The sequence below is a fragment of the Mesoplodon bidens genome, assembly GCF_964165515.1.
Source record: "Mesoplodon bidens genome assembly, contig: HAP1_SCAFFOLD_96, whole genome shotgun sequence".
NCBI classification, from domain to species: domain Eukaryota; kingdom Metazoa; phylum Chordata; class Mammalia; order Artiodactyla; family Ziphiidae; genus Mesoplodon; species Mesoplodon bidens.
In genome coordinates, this window is record NW_027671845.1 from 1,918,938 (window position 1) to 1,943,816 (window position 24,879).

The 24,879-nt window shown below is 49.1% G+C and overlaps 1 protein-coding gene across 1 annotated transcript; it reads left to right on the forward strand.

The window, feature by feature from the left end:
• Nucleotides 1-17,344: 17,344 nt before the first annotated feature.
• LOC308610916 (NUT family member 2G-like) lies at nucleotides 17,345-22,989 on the forward strand (the record flags this gene model as incomplete). The annotated part of the gene is made up of 2 exons (XM_081259901.1): nucleotides 17,345-18,001; nucleotides 22,093-22,989. 2 exons carry the CDS (start codon nucleotides 17,345-17,347, stop codon nucleotides 22,837-22,839), a joined length of 1,404 nt encoding a protein of 467 aa, XP_081116027.1. The 3' UTR covers nucleotides 22,840-22,989.
• Nucleotides 22,990-24,879: the final 1,890 nt, after the last annotated feature.

Consider the following 24,879-nt stretch of genomic DNA (forward strand, 5'->3'; position numbering starts at 1 on the left):
ACATCCTATAAGAGGCCAGGGGGACTCCCTTGGCCTTGAGGCGTCCGATTCTAATTTCCCCACAGGAGCCCCAGGGAACTTTGACAGTGGGGAACGAGTTGATTGACTCTCCAATAGATACCACTCCCCAAACCCTCCCTGTTTATCTTAAGAGGCTTGTAAATATTAAACAAAGGGGAAACAAAGTCATCCTAGGAAAAACTTGCCTGTATCTTTGAGATGCAAATGTCCTTTCTGGTCTTCTCAGGAACTCTCATCTCTGCCATCTTTCTAAAATGCACCTTTTTGAAAGAGGGTAAAGTAATTTAGAAACTGACTTATCAAGGATAAATCAAAAACCTAAGTGTCTTTTCTGTAAAAATTCAGCCATCTAGACAAGTGAGTTGGATTTGTTCCATCTGCCAGAAACCTAATTTGAATCCAACCTCTTTTTCTAAACTGATGGGCTTCACATGGCTGTACCTGACTCAGTGCTGAAATTCTGAAATGACAACCATGACGTCTCTGTATGTTTGTGTCCTTGTATGTGTCTTTGTCTTTGGATAACATTGCTGAGGTTGATTTGTGGATGAGCTCTATTTAATTGGCTTAAAGAAAAGTAAGCACTTACACACCAAACTATTCTAAATACAAGAGAAACTGAGCTAAATGAGCTTCAGGTTCATGTGAACTGGGAAATAGTCAGTATTAATTAAGACCTGGTATTAACGTTCGTTTGTTGATCTAATTAATATAGACATGCTGTTAGAGTCATCAACATTAAGTATAATACTTTTATTGTGCCTACGTTTAATATAAGCTAAATAAAATCTTGTTATATCTGTTGCAAATTTGTCAGCAAGGAAATAACTTGATGTGAAGAAACTTTTAAGGAAAGAAAATGCAAATGAGGTAAGAGCTTTAGGTGAACTTTTTAAAATACTTATCTTTTAGGAAGGTCTATCTAAAATTAATCTCTCCAGATATTTGACCACTTGAAAGTCAGAATTGTGCTAAAGTAAGTGACAGAAGGTTTATGGAAAGTGGACCCTGAAAAAAAGAGTTCTGTACGTGGTCAGGACTAAGTTTAAAATAAGTTTAATTGAGTAAATACGTTTTAAAAGTAAGCTGGTGCACAACTTGAATTTCGCTTTTCTCTCTGTTAAGAAGACAAGGTTTCTTCAGATTTTGGACTGCCTTTGATACCAGATTTTAAGTTTTTCTACCTTTTAAGAGATCTGTTCTGTACTTGCCTTTGAAATCTTTTATTGTTACTTTGGCTAAGTGAATAACTATTGTTTCACAGTGACATGGGATCCTATCTGTTTTAAACCCTTTTCTTATTTTTTTGACAAAACTTCCCAAATCAAATTATAATGAAGTTCCTTTGACCTCTAGCTAACTTTGGGGTGCTTCAAAGGGCCCCTGAAACACCCCAAAGAGAGATATTAACTAATTAGGTTGAATGACACAGGAAGTGTTGTCAAATAAGCAATAAATCTTCTTAGGTTCTATTGTATGCCAAATGACACAGGTATTCTACAGATTATATGGAGTTCCTAAAATCTGGTATGTCCTGGTAAAATGTTACCAGTCAGAATTCTCTTTATTGTCTGAAAGTGTTGCATGTCACCGCAGTAACCACGTTACTTTCTCAATTGCACTGTAATCAGATTGAAACGTGCCTTCTTAAGTCTTTCACCATTGTACACAGTCATGGTTTCACTCTGATGCCTTTGCAAAAATGCTTCCTCTTCAAGAAGATTTATAGAAAGGACCTTTGCATAAATACAAGTTTCTGATTTTCAAACCATAAAGGTGAACTGGGTAAGAACCTGAAGAATTCTAATGGGAAACCTGATGGCTTCATAAAGCTGTTAACAAAAACGATTAGTTGCACATGCCTGGGTAAAAGGGTTATACTTATGGTTATAATTTTGGTTATAATTATGGTTATAATTTTTATGGTTTCTATCTGAAAAATGACTGTTTTAACTCTGTGTTTTCCAGGTGTAAGCAAAACGCTCCCCTTAAACTCATTATGATTTACAGTCATTTGTTAAATTATACCCTTATAAGCAGAATTGAAACATTTATCTTTTTCTCTCTACCTGGGTGATCCTGCCAGTAGCATATGCTTGTCCCAAAGATTAAGCCATGCACGTCTAAGTACGCACTGCTGGTACACTGAAACAGCGGATGGCTCACTAAATCAGTTATGGTACCTCTGGTCGCTCGCTATTGCAATTGGATTACAAGTAGTTATACTGATCATTGTTCTTTGTTTCCAGATTGTTTGCTCTTTGTGTCTCCCTGCTGTACTGTGTCTTTGTTAACATTACTAGCTGCATTACTTATATCCTGTCTACTTTATAAGACTGGCGTCTCTTACAGTACCCAGTATGGAACCAGGCCTCCAACAATACTTCAATGGCTAAACATCTTGAGAAAATAGACCACATTTATAACATGAAATAATTGTAATAGTGTGATTCTAGGTACAGGAGGAAGCAACAAGGGAAAATGTCTCCTGGATCATAATTAGATAGAGGATCCAGAAGATCTTTAATTAGCAATAGGGCCTAATCCAAAAACTAGCACCTGGAGTGGCATATCAAGAATTCTCCCCTGACCTGGGATGAGCCTCCCAGCGCCGTGGGACAAAATTTGATACTGAAACGTCTCCCAAATATGGGTCAAAATCCTGACCAAGAGGAGAGGATCTGAGAAATGGAATATTTCCTGACACATCAGTCATTAGCGACTGCAGCCCCCCAACGTGAGCCGGTGAGCCCTGACGAAACTCAGGATATGAGAATATAGGACACAGGCCCCAGACAGCTGAGGTACATATCAAATGACTGATTTCAGTGAGCCCAGACCCTTGCATCTTCCCGTACATGGAAAAGTGCTGAATTCCTTAACTTGAGATGCTGCCTCCCAGGCTTGAAGCCCTCAAAATTCCCATCAAAGAGGTCGTAACTCTCAACTTTTAGGCTGAGAATATTTTTTTAAGGCTACAGGTGTAAAGGACACACTTTCCAGAGAGGAACAAAAAAACCAAAAACCCAGCGTTTGGAACACCGGCACCAATGGTGGACACTCCCGGAAAGATCCATCTGATGAAGCAATTAGAAGGGCCGTCACCCCCTTTTATCCACAAGACTGTGGAATGGACATTGACAGTAGGGAATTGTAACAGGGAAGAGCCAAATCGGACTCCACATGGGATCTGTTCCTTTTACTTTAACCTTTGCCTTCTGCTGCTTTTGTTCACTACAAGGATACTGTCTGTACCTGTACATAATGGCCTGCCTCGGGGAACCCTGTCCCTCTGTCTGAATGTTAAACCAAAGTGCCTTTGTTCAGGGAAACATATGGACTCCGTCCACCTGTGGATGGCTACAATTAAGAAGAAATTAACACATCTCCTCCCCGAGGCTGGCCATTCCAGGGGCTATTCGCACAACTTATGGCCTTCTTACTTTACCTCCTCATCTCCTCCCCATCTCTGTATTATAAAAGAAACTGGCACCCAAACCCCGATAAGATGGTTATTTTGAGACTTTACTCTGCCATCTTCTCGGTCTGCTGGCTTTCTGAATAAAGTCATATTCCTTGCCTCAACACCTCATCTCCGATTTATGGCCTGTCGTGCGGCAAGCAGAGCAAGCTTGGACTTGGTAACATGTTTACTCAGGACACGGTGTCACAAAACGGGACACTGTTTTCTGTTTGTTTGTTTTGTTTTTGTTTTGGGCCGCGCCATGTGGCTTGTGGGATCTTAGTTCCTCGACCAGAGATCCAACCCGCGCTCCCTGCAGTGGAAGCTCGGAGTCCTCACCAATGGACTCCCAGGGAATTCCCATGGGACACTGTTACCTGGCAGTCACGGCCCTCACCTTTGTGAGGCAGAGGTAGTAGTGTAGCAGGACTGAGAACGGTGTGACGTTTAAAGATTAGGTGGTGAAAGCAGGATTTCACAGGAAGTTAATCCAGTGATACTTGCGGAGAAATGTTGTCAATTCAGCGTTAAGAAGACTGTGGACAAGGTGTGGAGTTTGCAAATAAACTTCATTTCCTAGAGTCAAATCTGCCAAGGCTTCCACTAAATTTGCAGTTGTGGCTATAACCTTAAGACACCTGAGACAGGCAAAAGCAACTGAATCAAGTTGTATGCTGTAACAGGCAATAGGCCTGTGTTTACTACCATGCTCACAGAGTTCTGCGCGGCCTGATTATGCCTTTCATGCACAAATAAAGGAAAAGGTTTTGAATAACCTAAAGTTAATCTATTAAGTAGAGATCTCTTTTCGAACTTAAAAGGGCTAATATACTTTGCCTCCAGTGGAGATCTCACCTTAAAGTATCCGGATCGGGCTTCCCTGGTGGCGCAGTGGTTGACAGTTCACCTGCCGATGCAGGGGACACGGATTCGTGCCCCGGTCCGGGAAGATCCCACATGCCGCAGAGCGGCTGGGCCCGTGAGCCATGGCCGCTGAGCTTGCGTGTCCGGAGCCTGTGCTCCGCAACGGGAGAGGCCACAACAGTGAGAGGCCCGCGTACCGCAAAAAAAAAAAAAAAAAAGTTTCCGGATCAACCTGAACCTGATCATTTGGGTAACCCTAAGGCAGGCAGTTCTTGCAGTGCTTGTTTTAGCCTTATAAAAACCTGCTTATGTTTATCTTCCCAAGCAAAGGATTCAGGAACTAAATCTTTAATAAGTTCATAGAGTGGAAGAGGTAACAGAAAAATTTGGAACCTAGAGCTTGCAATAACCAGCTAAACCTAGAAATCCACAATGCTAGCACTTAGTTGTGAGTCTAGGAAGTTCCTGTATCAGCCTAATTCTCTCTGGAGATAGCTGAATTCCTTCAGTGCTTAGATTACGTCCTAGGTAATGAACAGCGTCTACGGATAATTGTAATTTTTCCTTTGTTCTTTCTCAGCTAACTGTTGCAGCAAATAAATGGAATCTTTTATGAATGCCTTATGGAACCTTTACAGTAGCTGAGTACAGCAGGAGGTTATCTCCATATGGTAAAAAGGCTGATTTCTCAGGGAACTAGAGGGTACTTAAATCTTGGTGAAGTACTTGGGAGGAAAAAAGAAGGAGTCCCAGTGAACCCTTGAGGCATAAAAGTGCAGGTATATTGTTGATTGTTCCAAGTAAAGCCATGTAGATATTGGCTGTTGGGTCTCCGGGATGCTGAAGAAAGGTGAACAAAGGTCTCCAACTGTAAACCATTTCAAGTCAGTTCAAGCTTGTGACACAAGGGTGGCTAGGTTTGGAACAACAGGAAAACAGGGGAAAACTATTTTTATTAACAGCTCCCAAGTCCTGGACAAATCGCCATCCTGCATGCTGCAGGGACGAGTACACGAATGATTACCTCCTGGGCAATTAGGTCTTCTACAATAGCTATGGGACCTTGTATGACCGCAGGCTTTAATAGCTGTTGAGGAAACCTAGGGAGAGGTTTAGCTACATCTATCTGAATCTTTATAGGTTTGCATTTTTTTATTCTTCTCATGTTAACACTGTCAGAAGTAGCCCCCAAATTTGCAGGCATCCTGTCAGAAGTAGCCCCCAAATTTGCAGGCATCTCCATCCAATTAGGGAACTTTTGTTGAACTTCCGCTTTTAGGTCCAGGACAGATTGTAAGGAACATAACTGATCAGGTTCACGTTGATCAGGAAATTTTAAGGTGAGATCTCCACTGGAGGCAAAATGTACTGGCCCTTTGAAGTTAGAAAAGAGATCTCTACTGAATAGATGAACTGGGGCTATACTGCATAGCAGAAAGGAATCTTGGTTGAGATAAAAATTCTCTCTGAACTGTATTAGGTACTCCCACTATGGAAACATCCTCTTTACTCAGAGGCACCTGTTGTTCTTTGAGGGTGGGATTTAGAGTAGAAAGCACAGCTCTGGTTAGGGCTAGGGGTAGGGTGTTAAAGGGTTAGGTAATTATGTTTACAGTTAGGGTTAGAGTTTAATGTAGATTTCAAAGTAAAATATGAGAGTGGGGTTTCAAGTAGAAAGCATAGCTCCAGTATCAACTAAAATTTGGCCGTTTTTCATTATATTTTCCTCTGGGCTGTTTAAGGTCATTGCTGCTAATAGTTTACCAGAGAACCTCTGGAGTTCTGCCAACTAGGGGAGAGGGTCATGGGGGGCCCTCCCTTTGAGACAGATATCAGAGCATTTGTGAAGAGTTTGCATAGGACCTTTGAGGACACCTCTTTTTCCAGTGTCCTCACTGATTACAAATGAAACATCAACTTTGGGTCATCAAATTGATCATGGACCCCTAGGAGGTTGTAATGGGGGAGGCCCAGGTGTCATTTTGTGTCCCTTGCCTTAGAGCTGTTGTAACTGTAAGGCTATGAGCTTGGTGGATTTCTGTTTGTGGTCTTGCTCCAAGGTCCTTTCAAAATGCTCAGCTATAGTCACGAGTTCAGTCAGGCCTATAGCCTCCCACCCTCTTTTCTGCCCTTTTATCAATCCACTGATCTCAGAAGATAATCCATTTACAAAGAGGGCAGTTAAAGCAGGCTGAGTGGCCTTTTTATTCCTTGGAACACCAACTGCTGTAAAAAGAGAGCCTCCAAACTGGCTGTAAAGTCTTCCACAGATTCACCCCTCTTTTGTTTGTATGAGTGAATAATAGAGCAATCATTAGGCCAATTAATAATAGACCAAGTGTGAGCAGGGAAGATTTTAGGAATAGCTTATAAAAGGTTAGTTGTTATTCTGCAAGCCTTTTTAGGTTGAGGATCTTGAATACCATCCTAGGGATTATGTCATTTTGCTTCCCACATCCATTCTGGGGCTTCCCCCAGTCCTACCAAGATGTGTACAAGTGGATAAAGATCTAGCAGTTTGGGGACATACGCCCTGACAGTGACTCTAAGTTCTTTAAAAAATGTTGGGGGTTCCTCCAAGGTTTAGAGAATTCTTTGACTACAGCTCTCAGTTCAGTCTTTGACCAAGGGGTAAAGGACACCTGAGGGGGCTCACCTGCAACCTCAGGTAGTTTTACTTTAAATGGCAATTGTTAAATATTCTTTTTGGAATAGAGAAGTATTTCAGACAGGAAATGAGTAAAACAAGAGTCCTCGGGTGACAACGGAAAGGGGGGGACAGTAGGAGGTACGTCTGCAGTCACATCCGTCCTGCGGTCTTTTGTCTCAGGTACCTTTTGTCTCTTTAATTTTTCATTAGCTTTTTGTTCTAAGTCTCTAAACGAAGCTCTTTTGGAATCTTGAAACCGTCTGTAAACTTTTACATACCAAGTAAAGCAGGCATCTCCTTCTCCCTGTGCAATCTGTGAACCCTTGCTCTCTAGTGTTTTCCTCAAATGTACAATCTTGTCTCACTGGAACATGCCCCACAATGACCACTGTAATTCTAGATCAATATTAGTATAATTTTTCCATCTTTCTAAATATCTACAACCTCCAGGACCATAGTTCTTAAATATAAAATAAGCAGGTGTGCCAGAAGCTGGCATTCTCAACTCTTGGGCGATAAAGGATCTCATTTCCTTAGCTAGCCTTTGTCAACCCAAAAGAACACACAAAAAACATGCGCCTTAATATATCAGCAGTAACAAAGAGATGTTACTATGTCCTGGACAAAAGAAGGCCTGGTATGCACCACCACCGATTCCCAGGGATCCTTGGACTGAGGAAAAAGATCCAAACGGCAAATCCCAAGGAAGGGGGACTGCAAACTGATTCCAAACAAAATGGAGAACTATAGCCACCACCAACAGCTCCAAGCATGGAAACTGGGGGCTGATTCCAAACAGATGGGCAAGTGCAGACTACACTGTCAGCAGTGCCCAGTGTGGAATCCAGGGAACAAAATTAGGGGCTATGGTTTACCACTCAAAAAATATACTGGCAATAACCAAGAGATGTTACTGTGTCCTGGGAATTTCCATCTGAAAGCCTAGGGGTTTGGCCTCAAGGAGAATCCTCTACCAGCCAAACTGACCTGCCCTGTAAAGGAAAGCCAGTTAGATTGGGAGCACAAACGCAAAGAGAATGGAGCTCAAACCAAGAGGAGCTTACCAACAACCTTCAGGAATGGCAAGAAAGACAGTGAACTCAAAGGAGTTGTGGGCACCACACCTGTTCCTCCTTGTCCCAAATGTTATCAGAAATTTGCTTCAGATCCCATCACTGCCACCAATATATTTACCTTTTTCTTTTTAAAAAGATAAGCATTTAATCATAAAATCATCTTGTTAGCAGTAGCAATCATAAGAGTGGATTTTAGAAAAGTGCACATACATATTTTTATACAGAACATTTCTGGACGGATACATATTAAACTGTTAGTGGCCACCTCTGCATGCCCCCAATGTATTAAAAAACAAAATTTAACTGAGTAAATTGGAAGATTTACTTTGAATTTTGAATAAATTGGCCTTATTAAACGATTCATGAATCAGGCAGCATCTCATCTGATAGAAAGGGAGATACTCCAACGGGTTACACAACATGGAAGGCTTTCTTTTTTTTTGGCCATGCCACATGGCATGTGGAAATCTTAGTTCCCCGACCAGGGATCGAACCCAGGCCCCGTGCATTGGAAGCGCGGAGTCTTGGCTGCTGGACCACCAGGGAAGTCCCAGAAGACTTGTATAGTAAGGAGGGTGGGACAAGGAAAGAAAGTCATCATCAAGGGAAAAAATGAAAGTTCACTGGAGGAAAGTAAAACTTCAGGTGACAACGGCGTCTCATTGGCTAAACTGCGGAATTTTCTATTAGCTATTTCTATTTTCTATTTCTTGTTGCTGGCCAGGAAGGAAGTCTTCCCTCCTCCAGCTGGGGTAGTAAAGTGGTTGCACTTCCTCTTTGGGGTCAGTAAATGACCTCTTCCTGTTGGGGTAATTGATGATGAGTGGCACGGCATGAGAGCTCCCTCTACGGGCCTTCCAGACTCCAATTCTAGTGCAGGTTTCCTTTTGTTAACATTCACAGCATATTTTATTGGCAGGAGGAGTCACAATGAGGGAGAAAAGGCCACAAGACTCACCATAAAGAAGGCTCAGAAATGCTTGGGTGGGTCCAAGGGAGGCACAAGGTGGCTGTGGGGTCAGCTGGTGGCTACAACGATCACATGGTTCCCTCTGATGGGTTTGCAGCTCGATGTGGAAGAGTGAATAAAAGGGTCAGTTCATGCTATCAGAGAAACATGAAACTGAGATAAGCTTCCCACTGCTAGAAGCATCTTGAGCCTTCAGAAAAGAACAGAGAACATGTCTAAAGGGTTTGGGAACATCAGAGCCACATCTCCTCAGAGTGGGACTCCCCAGGCTCTCCAGGTCTCAGTCCCCAACTCTCCCTCAGTGACAAAGCCTCCCTACCTCTGTCCTTGTCAGCTCAGTGATCCCTAGAGGTCCTGCCTATCCGTGAGGACTTAGGTTTCCATGAGACAGGTTGGTTGAGACCTAGTGATACAGTTGACCAGCCTGATATGCAACAGTTCCCACCACCCTGGGGCAGTTGGGCTCAGGGACACATGGCTCTGGACCCCATGTGGAGGGTGTCCTTGCACGTCCGCTGTGCCACAGAAGAGCCAGGAACGCCTGTAGCTGTCCAACTGATTCTCAGGGGGTTTTCCTGGGAGAGCCCTTGGTCATCTGACCTCCTATCCAGGAAGCCCCATGACTTTCTGATTGCTGCCTGTCATGCCAACAACACACCTGTGAAGGTTCTGCTCTGCATGGCCATCTGTCCGCCAGGCGCCCCCTTCTAGGGACCCAGATGCTAGGACCACACAAATGCTGAAGGAGTGTCCACCTGCCTAAGGTACAGACACCCCTGTATCCATCTGCATGATTTCTACTGGGAATCAACAACATTTGTGGGGATTCTCTGGCCCTAAAGAACAGACCAACCTGATAGGAGCAATGCAATGATTCACAATTACCAGGGTCAATGCACATATACAAGGGCCCATAGCCCCAGATGCCCCACTCACAATTCACATGAGGGTCCCATACATACCCACCGATGCCCAAATATTCTTGCTTCACACATACACAATCCAAACACGCACATCAGTGGTACGCTGCTAAGTGCTTGATAAAAAGCTCTCCGAGAAAGGCGGGAAAGACTTCACTTATGGTATCTACATGGTATAAATATTCCCAGCAGGACCAATTTCAAGCTACCCACCTGACATCACTAAACACACAGCTGGGAAGAGATATGCACCATTGACTCTCCCAAGACAGTATGAACCAGTTCCAGCACATCCCATAACTTTTCCTGTGAATATGTGCACAGAATCCACTTACACCCCAAGGAGAACTCTCAACTCCCACCACAGATATATAACCAAAAGGACACCACATACACATTTGTGTTTGTACATATATATATATATATATATATATCTCCTGAACACACACCCTCACCCTGAATAAATACACAAACAGACCACCTCTTACTACCTAAACTTTTACAGATGAAACCTTACTCACCCTGAATATTCACATTCCACTCTCACAACTATATATACACACACAACATGGGCCTGAAAACAAACATGTGCAACCAATATGCCATCCAGATGTACACGCTGAGTACCTAAGCACACAGGGTCACCAAGTACACAACTGTCTCATGTGCAACCCAAAAAAAGACCCATATGCAATCCCACAGCCCTAAAATACATAGACTGCAGGACTCCTGCACACACACAGAACCCACACAGCCTACTGGTTTCCAAACACACAAACTAAACTCTCACGTCCTACAGAATACATACCCCAGAAGCCCCAGGAACTCAAACACACACAGACACAAATAATCTATACTTATCAAAGACAGCTGACCCTTGAACAGCTTGGGGGTTAGGGCGCCAACCCTCCATGCAGTGGCTCTGCATCCATGGATCCTGTAGTAGTCCTGTAGTAGTTACTGAAAAAGAAATCCACTGTAAGTGGACCCGTGTGGTTCAAACCCATGTTGTTCAAGGGTCAACTGTCCATATAAGTCCACCTCACTAATACTGAGAACACACATACAAGCAACACCACTAAATTCTTCAGGCATTACATTTTGAAATAGACACACAGAGGACTCGAAGCCTCCTGCTACACTCACAAATCACAAATACACACATCCACAAACTACTCATGAGTATACACCCCAAATGCTCAGACACACTCAAAACAGAAAAACACCGACAACCTCTGCAGTCTTACTAAGATACATACACAATTCTCACACACCTATGGACACACACATGCAAATATTCCTAACCCCTGAACATATGGATCCCCTCCCAAACACTATACATTATGCTACCTCTCCAGAATACAAGCTCCCCACCACTACTCCAACATACAAACTGTATATGTGTGTGTGTGTGTGTATATACATTTCTACCCTCACCCTGAATATATAGACAGACCACCTCTTACTCCTACCAAACACATGTATAAACACCCTAGCGTTCTCCAAAGAAATACACTTTGAATACTCCTAACAACTCCATACCTTATGAACAAACTCTGATAATGCATGCACCTGATGATGGACACGCACACGGATTAGAATACACAAGTAAGATACATGGAAATATCTCCAGCAAACCATTTATGAAACAACTTCCATATATCAAATTATCCCTAGCTATCAGGAGCCAGCTCACACATATGCAAGTACTAACAAATACCCGTATCACATATTTCTAATACATACAAATGCAATTGTCCATCTTCCCTGTAGAAACATAGAACCCCACCTCTCTATCAGATACACATATACTCACTTCCCAAAATACATAAGCCTAAGAGGCTCCTACTGAAAATTACAAATGCACAGCCTCAGCAAATATTCCTCCAAGTGGCCATGCCCCTTGAATACACACACAAACTCATTTAACACACAACTCTCCACAAGTCCCAAATAGAACCACGATTACCCAGTACACTACAAATAGACAATAATGTCACCCTATACGCCCTTTGTTCCAAATACACATACAGTACCACACTACTGGCGTATACATAACCCCATATTCCCAACCTCTCACACAGAATGAACTCTGCCATCTTGCAGAATACAGGATCATACAAACACAACATACCTACACATTCAACATCCACCAGCCCCATAAAATAGTCACAGACTTGCCCTCTACACATCCAAATATACATACACAGCTCCTGAAAATGCACACCCACAAACACCCCATAACCATACAACATGCCCTGAATACACAAATGATCAGCCTACATTCCCCAAATATACAAAATTAACAGACTGGACACCCAAAGTAATATACACCACTACTTTTCCTGACATGGCCCTTACGCATATGCAGATAATCCTTCCAAATCCACCATTACACACACACAAATCCCCAAATTCAGGGGTGAAAAAAACACATGTAAACATATTCCCCAAACACCAAATTACAAACACCTAACCACCAACTCCTTGAGTATGCCTGCGTCACATCTCAACACCCTCCAAATACAACACTCACTCTTACACACTCTCACAAAAACACAGGCATGACCTCCCTTCAAACACAAATATCCACGGACAAAACCAACCCACACATTTGACTACCTATCAGATTCCCACCAACCAATTAAGTATGTACAGACCCCATCTATGCTTGCAAATCAATCATGATTTGACACCAGACTACAAATACATGTTTATTACCACATTCAGCAAAGTTGCTCGCATCACCGACAGAAGAATGCAGTTTGAACCTAAGTGTTGACTGATGTTTTTATAAGAAGGAAGACACTAGTGAAACGATGAGTGTGTTCCTTCCATCTTCACTCATTTTCCAATCACCTGAGCTACACCTTCGGAACCAGATGAGGGTTTTCAACTCGCAAGAACTTCCCTCTAGCTTTTGTACTCTTCACAACGCGCAGACTAGAACGGCACCTGTTTAATAGCTCGCACACACTATTTAGCCCCCACTGTAGGCCCCGCAATCACTGAACCCTTCATGCAGCCGGCTCCCCAGTGGTGCCGATAATCCTGGGGTAAACATCTCAAGGGAATCGAGCTCTATGGGGGCGTGAATCCACATTGTGGGGAGTCTCCTTACATGGACAAGGGCACAAATAACCCACAGGGTGAACAACAGTGCAGAGCGGTGACACCTGAGGGGTGAAAAGTCCCCGTACCCCTTACCTCAGGATTCCTAGAATTGACTCTACAGGCCGCCATGACAGGCCCCTCCCCCGCCGGACAGCCATTGGGGCCCCACCCTCCGCGCTCCCGCATGCGCTCCTGTCTTCCGGAGCAAACTGCCCCAGCAGACGCCGGGAGCTGTTGGAGGACGGCGGTCCGCCGTGCCCGAGAGACCCGCCCCAGTGGGCGTGCACAGGCGTGCGCGGGCGTGCAGGCGCGGGGTGCGCGGGCCTAGGAGGTCTCTGCAGGAGAGGACAGAAATGGAGGGTCGGGCAAGCTGCGGAACTTCTCTGGCGACGCTCCTCGCTGGGAACCTTCGTGACGGTCTCTTCTTAAAACCAGCTCTTGGGAAATGTGCACTCGTGAGTTTTATATTGCACTCGTGAAACCCATGCACTTAGCTACAAAGAGTTCTGGAGAGCTCCGCTGTAAGCACAGTAGCCTCAAATTGGGGCAAGTACTTTCATGCCCTTTGGACTGCCGTTCCTTGGTTCTTGTTAATGCCTTTCAAAAAACAGTAGGTCCTTTTTCCTAGCACACCTGAAGTTTCCGTTAAAGAACAATGCTAGCAAAGAATTTCAGACCTGGGAAACACTCTTAAGATACTGTCTCCTGACTCCGTTCCTAGAGTTTTTCCAACGCATTTACTCTACTAGAATATTTTTTCTCCGTGTTCACAGGTGTTTCCTTTGTACGGTTTTGGGGTTTTTTAAAAAATAATTTTGAGAAAAGAGTTGACAATCTGGGCCAATTTCAACAGGTAGTATGGGAACAATTTTATTTTCCCTCCCTCCTTTTTTATAATATCTTGCAGAATTTCAGTTGACAATAAAACAACAACAACAAAAATAGTAGCGGGATCAACTTACTGACCTGACTTTGTAATACTTCCCAAAGAAACTTCAATCATCAGATCCGCTTTCTGGTCAAATGCAAGATTAGAGCATTTCTCACTCAACAGGATGCCTCTGAAGACCCCTCACATGTAACAGCACTAAGCGCCTCCAAGTGCAGACTTGAAAACTCCACAAGACACAAACATGGTATCTCTTCGTTTCTTTAATGTTTCGTGATTGAGTGGAAGATGAACTGTCTTCTGAGGCTTGTGATGCATGTCCAGAGATGTTTTTTCTCAGTAGTCAATGCCCGCCCCCACCTTCTGTGCAGGAATAGTCAGAGATCATGATCCAAAGGACTTTTAGATACTCCCTTCTGTGACTGGTCTTCCCAAGTTACATTTGGGCTAATTTGATTATCTCTGTCTGTGGGGTGTAGGATTTTGAAGTATTACAAAAGTGATTGCAGTATTGGGACTGGCTAATTTTTGCACAGTGCAATTTTTGTATCAGTGGCCTTGAGAAGAGTCCTTCAAATACTGTATCAGAATTATGAGTGAGAATCTTGTAAATAATTGGTTGAATGACTGAACAAAGGGAGGAAGCAACAAGGAAGCCTGCCTTTCTCGAGTGCCTGGGTACAATATTTTGCCTCACCATTCCTCTAGTATGAAGTTATTGGTTGTAAATCATACAAGTTTTCCTTCATTATAAAAGCTCCAGGGCTTCCCTGGTGGCGCAGTGGTTGAGAGTCCGCCTGCCGATGCAGGGGACACGGGTTCGTGCCCCGGTCTGGGAAGATCCCCCATGCCGCGGAGCAGCTGGGCCCGTGAGCCATGGCCGCTGAGCCTGCGCGCCCGGAGCCTGTGCTCCGCAACGGGAGAGGCCACAACAGTGAGAGGCCCGCGTACCGCAAAACAAAAAAAAAAAACCTAGGTTGATGGATAAAGACGTGAAAGGAAGGGACTGTCATGCTCAACCTCGGTGCCGTGAATCAAAACAACAGTTTATAAACTGCCTAAAGAGGCACACGCCAATTGTGTTGCCACTGTGGGAGGTGGAAGGAACTTCCGGTTCTTGCCTACCTGCCAGAGCCCTCGTGGAATGTCCCCCCAGCGCACGCCACCCCGACCCACGTGCCCTCTGCCCCTCCCCCACCGCAGAACGGTTCAGCCCGCATTTTCCGGTTTACTTTCAAACGTGTCCCTCGTTGACTTGGATCCCGAGCGTTTGCTGAAGCAGGTCGCTCTCTGGCTCCTGGTCTTGACTTTTCTCATTGAGGCTACCAGGCAGCAGTAGTCCGTGCCCAAGCCTGCAGGATGGCTTCAATAGGAGGTAAGCCTATAGGCTGGGGGTGTGTTCTCAGAGACCCTGCCATCCTCACATCCTTCAGGTTCACACGTTACACTTAACTGTGGGCACACAGTTGGACTGAAGTAGAGGGAGAAGAGAGCACTGGACGCACAAGGACATTTCACCTGGGGAGACTGGGGAGCCTGAAGAAACCTGAGACTGCCCTGGGGAGGAGGGGTCGTTGGAGGTGGATCCAGAGGAATTGCCCTGGCTATGGAGAAAGGATGGCAGCAGACAGTCTGATTCTTTCTAGAAGGGAGACAAGCCACTTTGAAACGTGTGTGTAAGGATGTGTGTGACGTCCTGGTGGTGACACAGGGAGGGTCATGAGGAAAGCCTAGAGCTGTATTGTGTTCCTCAGGCACCTGAAGCTTGCCTCACCGTATCTTTCAAAGGGGGTTGAACAGGAGCATACTGTATCTCAGGGGGCCGTGGGGAGAGATGGTCTTGGTGAGAAAACTATTCAATGGGGCTGTGTGTGGCCACACCTGCAGTGAAGTGTCCTCTCCGAGAGCTAGGCAGGGGGTTACTCTAACTGCCGCAGCCCACACCTCGTCCACTCCTCCCAGCCCAGAGCTCACTTGTCAGTTCAGGTAACTGTTGCCTTGGATTCAACAGGGGATGGGCAACCATTACGAGTAACTTCAGCCAAGAGAGGGCTCAGGTTCCTGAGTTGCTCTGAATTGTTCTTCCTTTTGTGGAATGGCAGTACTTCAGACCTACTTCATCTTGTCCAGTATCTCATGGTGGACCCTCAGGCTGCCTTGAGAGGAAGAGTTTGTTCCTATTTCAGGTCACTCCTTCATGGACAGGGAACAGATGTGGAGTGGGGTTGTTTCGGGTGGAATGTCTATGAAGCCTGCTTCCTCTTTTAAAGGGGGAAGGAGTGTAGCCCAGGATCAGGAAGATGATCTTCTGTGTTACTATTAAACGTCCTATGACATCTGTTCTGGTGAGTTAGGTGCACCGTGGTGTGTACCTTGTTCTCCTGAACAGGGATGTGTTTCAGACAACTTGATCGCCATGGCATCTGGCTTATGCCTGCATCTCAGATTGTCTCTCCGTTATTGGGAGCTGGAAGGGGAAGGACCACAGGCAGTCTATACTCCCACGACCAATGTAACATGACAATTCCCTGGCCCTTGTTTAATCCTCTGCAGCCATCACTGGCTGTGAAATGACAGAATCTAAGGGACATGCGCCTACTTCTCAGACCACCCCAAGCCCCTAGGAACAGAACTCCTGACTGATGACAGTGACTCTGGGCACTGGGGAAGGGGTGGCAGGACCTGGCCCATGTTACGTATCTGCTGTGGGTTGTTCGGAGATGCAGGTGCTTTCTGGGCCAGTGTCATGGGTTTGTATCAGGATTCCATTAGAGATATTTTCCAGCATTTTGTTTTGTTTTGTGAGGCTAGGAAAGAAAGAGGGGATTTATACTGAGCATCAGGAAAAGGAGGACTGAGGAGGAGGTGGGGCCCTAATATTTTACACAGTGCCTGTCCACAAAGGGCCTTTGGGGGCCTAGAACTTACCTTGCAGAAGGCCCCACCTGCTAGTACGCCGGCTGAGGGGCATTTCTCACAGAGCAGATGTCCACACAGCTCCAGGTCTTGGGAGACAGCCTGTGAGGCTTAGGTGCCAGGGTGTGCCTTAGGGAGGCTCTCCAAGTGAGTGCTTGCTGAGGCAGTTTCTTCTCGGCAGGCAGGGGTCAGGGAGCTTGGTGGATGGGCGTGGGGTCACCAGTGGAATAATTCTCAACTGGAGGTCAGGGCATGAAAATCACTTGAACACATTTGCACGCTGCAGTTTCCCTTGTCCAAGAGTCTCTCATCTGTGGAGATTTACACTCTGATGCCACAGAAAGCCTCAGTCCCACTTGCCCATTCTCCTCCTCCATTCACTCCTTTCCTTTGCCTCAACAGCATCTGCAGTGCTGGGAACGGATGTCACCATGAACCCCGGTGCCTCCTTGTCTACTTTCATGGCAGTGTCCTTTCCTCCACCCATTCCTGGCACCCAGCACTGGCCACCCTGGGAGCAGCACCTGCCACCTCTCATCACCCCCGCATTCCCTCCTGGCAGCAGCCTGCGGCTGCCAGCTTTCCCCAGGATGCCTTTGGTGGCTAATGGTGGCTGTGGCCCCAGTGCCCCTGGGGCTTGCAACTTCACTGTACAAGTCAGGTCACAAGGGAGGCCAGTGCAGGCCCCCCAGACTCAGACCTTTATCGTTCCTCAGGGCCCCCTCAACTGGAGCGCTCCAGGGGCCCTCAGCGGGAGTGCTGCATGTCCTGCACCCATATTCTTAGCAACCCCTGCGATGGAGACCATTGTGACTGCTCCAGCTGTTGGAGTTACTCAGGCTGGCAAGGGAGGCTGGACCCCAGGCTTTCCTCCTCAAGCTCCACCACCAGCTGCCCAGATGGCCCCTAACATTCGCCCAGTGAACTCTGGGCCATGGCCACATGGCACTTCCAGGGAGGGCAGCCTGGACACCAACCAGCCCTATGCCTCGCAGGAGGACTGCTCTAACCACCAGAGCGTGTACAGTAACTTCCGACGGTGGCAGCGCCTCAAGCCACTGGCCCGGAGACACCTTCCCCAGAGTCCTGATGCAGAAGCTCTTTCCTGCTTTCTCATGTGAGTGAACGCTCAGGGGGTCATGAGCTTATCGGAGCTCTTAGATAAAGAGGAACTGGGGATGGACTCGCAGGTTAGGTTTCTAGGGATACTGGAAGCGAGGTGTGAGGGCGATGTCCACGACAGGAGAAGGCACACTGTCAGTCATACGGGCGAGCCTGCCAGTCCATGACATCATGACTGAAATGTGCCTTATCTCAACTGACACCACCGCTCTGTGAGTCTAGCCAGCTTGCTCTTCCATGATTCTCCTGGTAATATGGCCTGAAGACTTGCAGTCAGAGAGGGTCGTGGTGTAAGTTGAGGAGCCAAGGAGTGGATGCCACACTCTCCTGTGCTGACGTCTCCTTTCATACAGCACTTGAGTGTACGTGGCCGGGGGAGGTCACTTCGGAGAAGGGGGAGGAGCGCGGGGCCCAGGAGAGCGCTTCATGCACGCCTCGACTTTGTTGATGTGGAGAATTCCACTAGGAACAGGGTGATGGTAGAGCTCTCCTAAGGGCATGGGCTCTCTCCCACTAGAGTTGTGAGCCTGGCAGGCATTTCCATCCTAAACCTGCGGTCCCTCGTAAAAAGGGGACAATCACACTTCACCTTCAGAGGACCGTGCAGAAGACTCCTTGGGCTAATCTATGAAGTGTGAGCAGATTGCCTGGCACATGCCACGCCTCATTGATGATGGTGATTTTTATTATGAAAAGGCAGCCTTGAAAAGGAAAAGAGCTCCCCAAGGCACAGTGTCCCAGCTCTAGCCTGGGAGTGGATGGTCATCCTCGAGTGAGTGTGAGGCGGTGACAGCCGTAGCCGGGAAGGCTTGTCTCTGCTCTCCCAGACACCTGCCTCTCCCTCTCCTGTTTGCTCAGTCATGCTGTGTTGAGTGATGTGTGGTCCACATTGGTGGGTGGGGTCAGGCAGGTGCGGGCTGGGCTGGGCACAGAGACTGACCCTGAGTGCTTACAGCCCAGCGCTTCGATCCCTGGCCCGCCTGAAGCCCACCATGACACTGGAGGAGGGACTGTGCAGGGCCGTGCAGGAATGGCAGCACATTAGCAACTCTGACCGGATGATCTACTACGAGATGGCACAAAAGTGAGTCAGCGTCCTGGGCCCAGGGGCTGCGTGGAGGGTGAGGCGAGTGGGTGAGGGCAGGGTCTGGCCGTGGGGGTGCTCATCAGAGAGGACAAAGGAGAAGGGCTGTCGCTCGGAACGGGGGGCCCGCAGCCCAGAGGCCCTACAGTCCTCCAGAAACCCCTCCCTCACCTTGAGAGTTTGGGTCTTCTGTCCTTCCTCCACCACGAGCTCTGCCCTCCCCTGAGTTTGACCTACCCTTGCCCTCACATGAAGGTCTCAGGACGGGGCAGGGTGAAGCTGTGAGTCCAGTAGGGGTCCAACTCCGGCCATATGGGCTGGGCTGGGGAAAGAGCTCCACCCGCCAGCCTGCTGCTTCCTTAGTGGTGGCTGGCTGGCGGCCACTGACATAGATTTGGGACCCCCTCTCCTCACGAAAAGTGGCCTGAGTGGGTACCCTGGCATCCCTCAAGAAGCTGGGGAAGCCAGCTGTCATCAGCCCAAGGGTCTCTGGCCCTTCCAGTGTTTGCTCCACGGTAATCCCCTTGGTTTAAGAAACAAAACCAAACAAACAAGCACCTCTCAGAGGAAAGGAAGGCCTGTCCTCTAAGCTCAGCATCCACATCGTCCAGCCTCTCCTGAGCCCTGTCTCCAGGTCTACGTTCCAGAACTCTCAGTCCCAACCCAGGGTCCTGGATTTGGGCAAGGACCCCTGTGGGGAACACATGCCTGTTCCAGCCTCTGGCTGTCAGCCCTTCATGTGGCTCTGGATGGGGGGCATGGGGAGGGTGCCCCCTGGGTCAGCCACGTGTCCCGTTGACCTGGTTCAATGCAGCGACCTGGCTCTATGCTGTTGAATGCTCTCCAGTGCTGGTGAGGCAGGAAGGGTCCCAGATCTTGTATCAGTTCCAGGAGCAGCTCTCTGCTGTGGACAGCCTCAAGGCACATCCTCTCCCAATCCCTCATTCTTGGCTGCCTTTGTTGGGCTCCAGAACCCAGGCCATTTTCTCAGGATGGCCTGTGCCTCCGTCACACCCCAGGTTCATGCAATTTGAGGCAGAGGAGGAGATGCAGATCCAGCAGTTGCAGTGGATGCAGTGCGCGCAGGGCCTGCCTCCTCCAGCCCCACCGAAGCTGGATCCTCGGGGGCCCCCAGCCCCGAAAGTGGGCCTTCAGCCGGCCACCCAGGTTCCCACTGGAGTTGAACGCACAGGTAACAGGGGCCCAGGGTTGGCCACTCTTCCCATGTGGATCATTTTCCTTCAAGACAGGGGCATTGGTCTTTCAAGCAAAACAGCCACCGAGGCGGGGGGTGGGGGGTGGGGTCTCAGATGCCCTTTGTTACTACGGGGTATTGACTTGGTCAATCTTGTAACTTCTCTCACGCCTCCCTGTCAAAGGACTGCACACAAAGTCTGCCTAAGAAGTGGGCTTGATGGGGACACCCCTAGAAAATTGGAGGTTCCCCACTTCCTTATATGTGACTCTCTTAGATGCCCCCTTACCTCCCCCCTCCAACTGTGCATGAAGCTTCAGGTGGTCCTGACCCCCCCACACCCACATCAATGTCCCCCAACAGTGCCCTCACCAGCGTGCGCTCGGTGGTCAGGAGGTAGACCGGGAGCCCCTCACCTTCCTTCCCTTCCTCCTGCTCTGCCGCAGCCTGTGCTCCCAGGATGTCCGGCCCCAGGGCCCAGCCCTCCCGCCCGAAGCCACACGGGTCCCAGCGACCCCCGGAACCCAAGGCACCCGAGGACATTCCACCTGAGGCTGTGAGGGAGTATATGGACATCATGGAGGCGCTGGTGGGGCCCGTCCACTCAGCCACAGGCGACTCAGATGCAGAATGGGGAGAGGACGGAAATGAGCTGCAGCAGGAAGAGGACGGCACCTACTCGGACCCGGATCTCTTAAGCTATATCGACAAGCTGTGTTCCCAGGAGGACTTTGTCACCAAAGTAGGCTAGGCCTGGAGACTGGGGTCTGCAAGATGCCAGGGCATGGAACTCTCAGCACCCAAGATCTGGGTTCTGCTCAGGCCGTTGGGACTTAAGCTCAGCTCCTTGTTCCTGAGCCTGGTGTTAGGGGAGGTTTACGCAGATGTTTGTGTGTACATGTTTGTGTCTATCTGTGTGTATGCCTTTGTGTCTGTGTCTGTGCCTCTGTATATGTGCTCTTTTGTGTGTGACTGTGTATGTGCATGTTTGCGTGTGTGTGTGTGTGCGCGCTGACCATCCCCGCCTTGTGGAGGAGAGTGGGGTGGGTCTCTGCTTTTCACTTTCCCTCCTGGCCTTCTTGTCTCACAGGCCACTCCTGGCCGAGGATGCTCACAGCCTCTTCTTTCTGTTCTAGGTGGAGGCAGTCATTCACCCTGGATTCCTGGCAGATTTGCTTTCCCCAGACCCACAGCTGGATCTCTTGGCCCTAGAGAAGGAGCTGGAGCAGGAGGAAGGGCTCACCCCCGAAGAAGTGAGACAGGGGAGGGAGAGGGACACTCAGGGAGCCAGGGGACCCCACGGGAGGGGGACCCCAGGTGATCCAGGGGACAGGGGAACCCAGATGACCCAGGGGAGCCAGAGGAGGGAGGGATCCCCGGTAGAACAGGGGACACAAGGGACACTCAGGAAGACCAGGGCACAGAGGGACCCCAGTGAACAGGGGAGAGGTAGGGCTCCAGAACAGGAGGGCCACATAGCGCTGTCCATCCCTCCCCTGCCTGGGACACCTGGCATGGGGAAGGGCCCATTCTGGGGTGGGTGCAGTGCAGGGTGAAAGGAAGGAGAGGATAGGGAGCCGGGAGGGGAGGGAAGGTCACAAAGCTGGGAATCAGTTGCAGGAGGATGGCAGGACTGCCACAGTGTCTGTATTTGGATTCGAGTCCTGGGGTCGCCCGTCCCCTCCTCCCCCCCAGGGCCATTGTCCCACTGCCCAGTGCTCCTCCTCTCACACGTGTGTGTGGAGCCGTCACTGTCCTCCTCCCTCCTACCAGCTCGTGCAGAAACGACTCCTGGCCTTGAAAGTGTGCGGGCAGCCCCGAGTCACAGTGCACCCGGAATGGCCTCAAGTCCTTCTGAGTCCGACGCCGGCCAAGGTGCCCAGAGGCACGACCAAGACCCCCATCTAGGGGTCAGTGATGAAGCCTGCCCACCAGAGATTGATTCTCAGGCTCTTCATAGGCTCATCCAAACAGACACTGCCCTGTGCTGGCCCAAAGTCTTTGTTCCCTCTGGAGGACGTCAGGAGTTCTCTATATTCCGGCCCGTACGGCTCTCCCCTCCCCAGGCTCAAAGGCGCACCGGCCCTCTACTGAGATCCAGGGATGCGTCTGTTCTCAGAAAGGCCTCTCCTCTTCGGGAGGCCCGAGTGCCCAGGGACGGGTCCAGTGAGAACGAGGAGGTGCTCCAAAGCGTCTTCATCGTAGACTCTCAGCATATACTGGTGCCTTTCGGGATGTCCCTCAGTCCTGCACATGTCTCAGCCCTGGCTTCCTCTGGAGGTTGGGGGGCCCAGAGTGCTCCCCAGTCCCCCTCCTCTCAGAGAAGAGGCCTCAGCCCAGCTCCACCAGCCGCTCCCAAGTCGAGGAAGCGGGCTCTGTGTGGACGCCCAGCCGCTGCTGAGAAGCTGCCCATCCCCGGGGCTGGCCTCGGCGTCTCTGGGAGGCCAGCCTTGGCTCTGGGGCTGGCTCGCCCCTCACAGCTGAGAAAGAGAAAGCGTGACCCGTTTGACACAAAGAAGCGTGGGAAGAGGAGGAAGAAGCACTGCAGCCAGTAGGGAACAGCTGGGCCGGCCCTCCAGGGCGAGGCCCCAGGGCAGCCCCCTGGGGAGCCTAGGGGCTCCTCCTCCTCCCAGTGCTGATCCTGGATGATGTGGGGGGAAGGGAGGGGGGCAGGACCACCAGGGTGGGGAGGGGGAGCGGGATTGTGGGGGGGTTAGGGAGGTGGGGGAGGTGGGTGTGGGAGGAGGACCTTTGGAGTGATGTATGTAAATTGTGAACAAAGATCGTTTTCGTGGGAAATGCTCTCAGGCCACTGTCATCTTGTTGGTGTTGAGCTGCTCCACAGAGAGCGATCCTGAGAGGAAGGAAGGATGAGGGAGGTCACAGGAGCTCTGGGTCTACAGGTGGCCACACCTTTCCTCCACATAGACAAGGACTCCTCAGGCTGCCCCTGGGAACGCACAGCTCTCACTTTCCCCAGGGACCCCCTCATCAGCCCCTTCTCTAACGCCTGCTAGGCTAGGGCCCTTCTGGGGCATCTGTACCGTCTTCTGCATCCCTGAACCTTCTGGGGAGGCAGAGCTGCTCTTGTGCCTTTCAGCCCTCTGGACACTCACCAGTTTCTAGGATGGAGCCTGGAGACAGCCTTTGTCATTATGGAGCTTCTCTCCGCTTTCCTCATGTGGCCAGACGACGGCGCTGGGATGACCCTCCGCTCATCCAGGGTTTCCTGTGTGGGTGGCCTGACCAGAGACGAAAAGTCTTGGCCATGGGGACGGGACTGTCTGCCTCATCGTAGCGGGAGCATCCTCTAGTTCCACTGGGATTATTGCAATGTGGAGAGTGGTGGAGGCAGCTACCTCTTCATCCCAATGAGGAGGCAACAAGGGGAATGGGTGTGGGGAGATTCATGGGGCACCCGTTAAAGGTGTGTATAAGGGAAAGGACAGTCGGGCCCCTTTGTGGAACTTGTGGGATCTCTGTGCAGCAGCATCTCGTTCAACTGAGGGAGGAGGACCCATGTGGCTGTGGCCGTGGGGACTGGCGTCCGGGGCCTCCGGGTCTGCAAAGACACCCCAGAGCTACTGTCCCTTCCCTTTGCACCCATGGCTGGACGTGTGTGTGCACTGGTATCAACACTGGTTTGTATCCCCATAGGAAATAGGTCCTCCTAACAAACTATGACCACGTTTCACAAGAACAGCTTGCTCACAGGGGCGGCAGGGGGTGGGAGAGGTGTCTGTGGCCCCAGATCTGAGTGGGAGCTGGGATCCATGCTGAGGAGTGTGGAGGCCTCAGTCACCGTCCTGTGGGTGTCGGCAGAGGCTTCGAATCATCAGAGCAGGGGAAATGACCCCCTCATTAGAGTGAGATGAGCAAACAATGAGGGGCAGGGAGTAGACCCCCGCTGTCTCCCAGAAGTGCCTCCCCTCCCAGTCCGCTTAGCCTCTGTCACAGCCTGTGCTGGCCCACCTCTGAAGCCCCTTCCTCCTAAAGCACTGAGATGCTCTGATCTTTTATGGACCTGCCCTGGGCCTCACCCCCCCTTCCCTGCTGGCCAAAGGCTCTTCTCCTGCTTCTGACTTCTGATTCCTTCCCCAGGACCCAGGCAGGTGTTAGGACAACAGAGATTCCCTGAACATGACCCCTACACCACCAGCATGCAAAACTGGGGCCGCAGGCTTCCACAGGTGGCATGACTCTCTGCTGGACCCTGCAAAGAGCTTGGAGAAGAAAGGGGCTCATGTCTCTCCACCTCCACAGAATCTGTAGGTCAGCCTCACAGGTCCCCCTCTGTCCAGGTGGGCAGCACATGTGTGCTCCCAGCCCTCCTTGACCCTTTGTGAAAGAAAGTTTTTACAGCTTAGTAGTCTGATATTAGGCAAGGTGTCTCAGGGCTTGTTCCTTTTGAAGCCCTACAGGAGAATCTGTTTCCTCTCCCTTTCTGTCTTCTAGAGGCTGCCTGCATTCCTTGGAATTAGTCCCTTCTTCCATCTTCAAAGTGCATCACTTTAATCTCTGCTTCCCTCATCACATGGTCTCTCCAACTCTGACTCTTCCTGTGTCCCTCCTATACAGCTCTTTGTGTTTATATA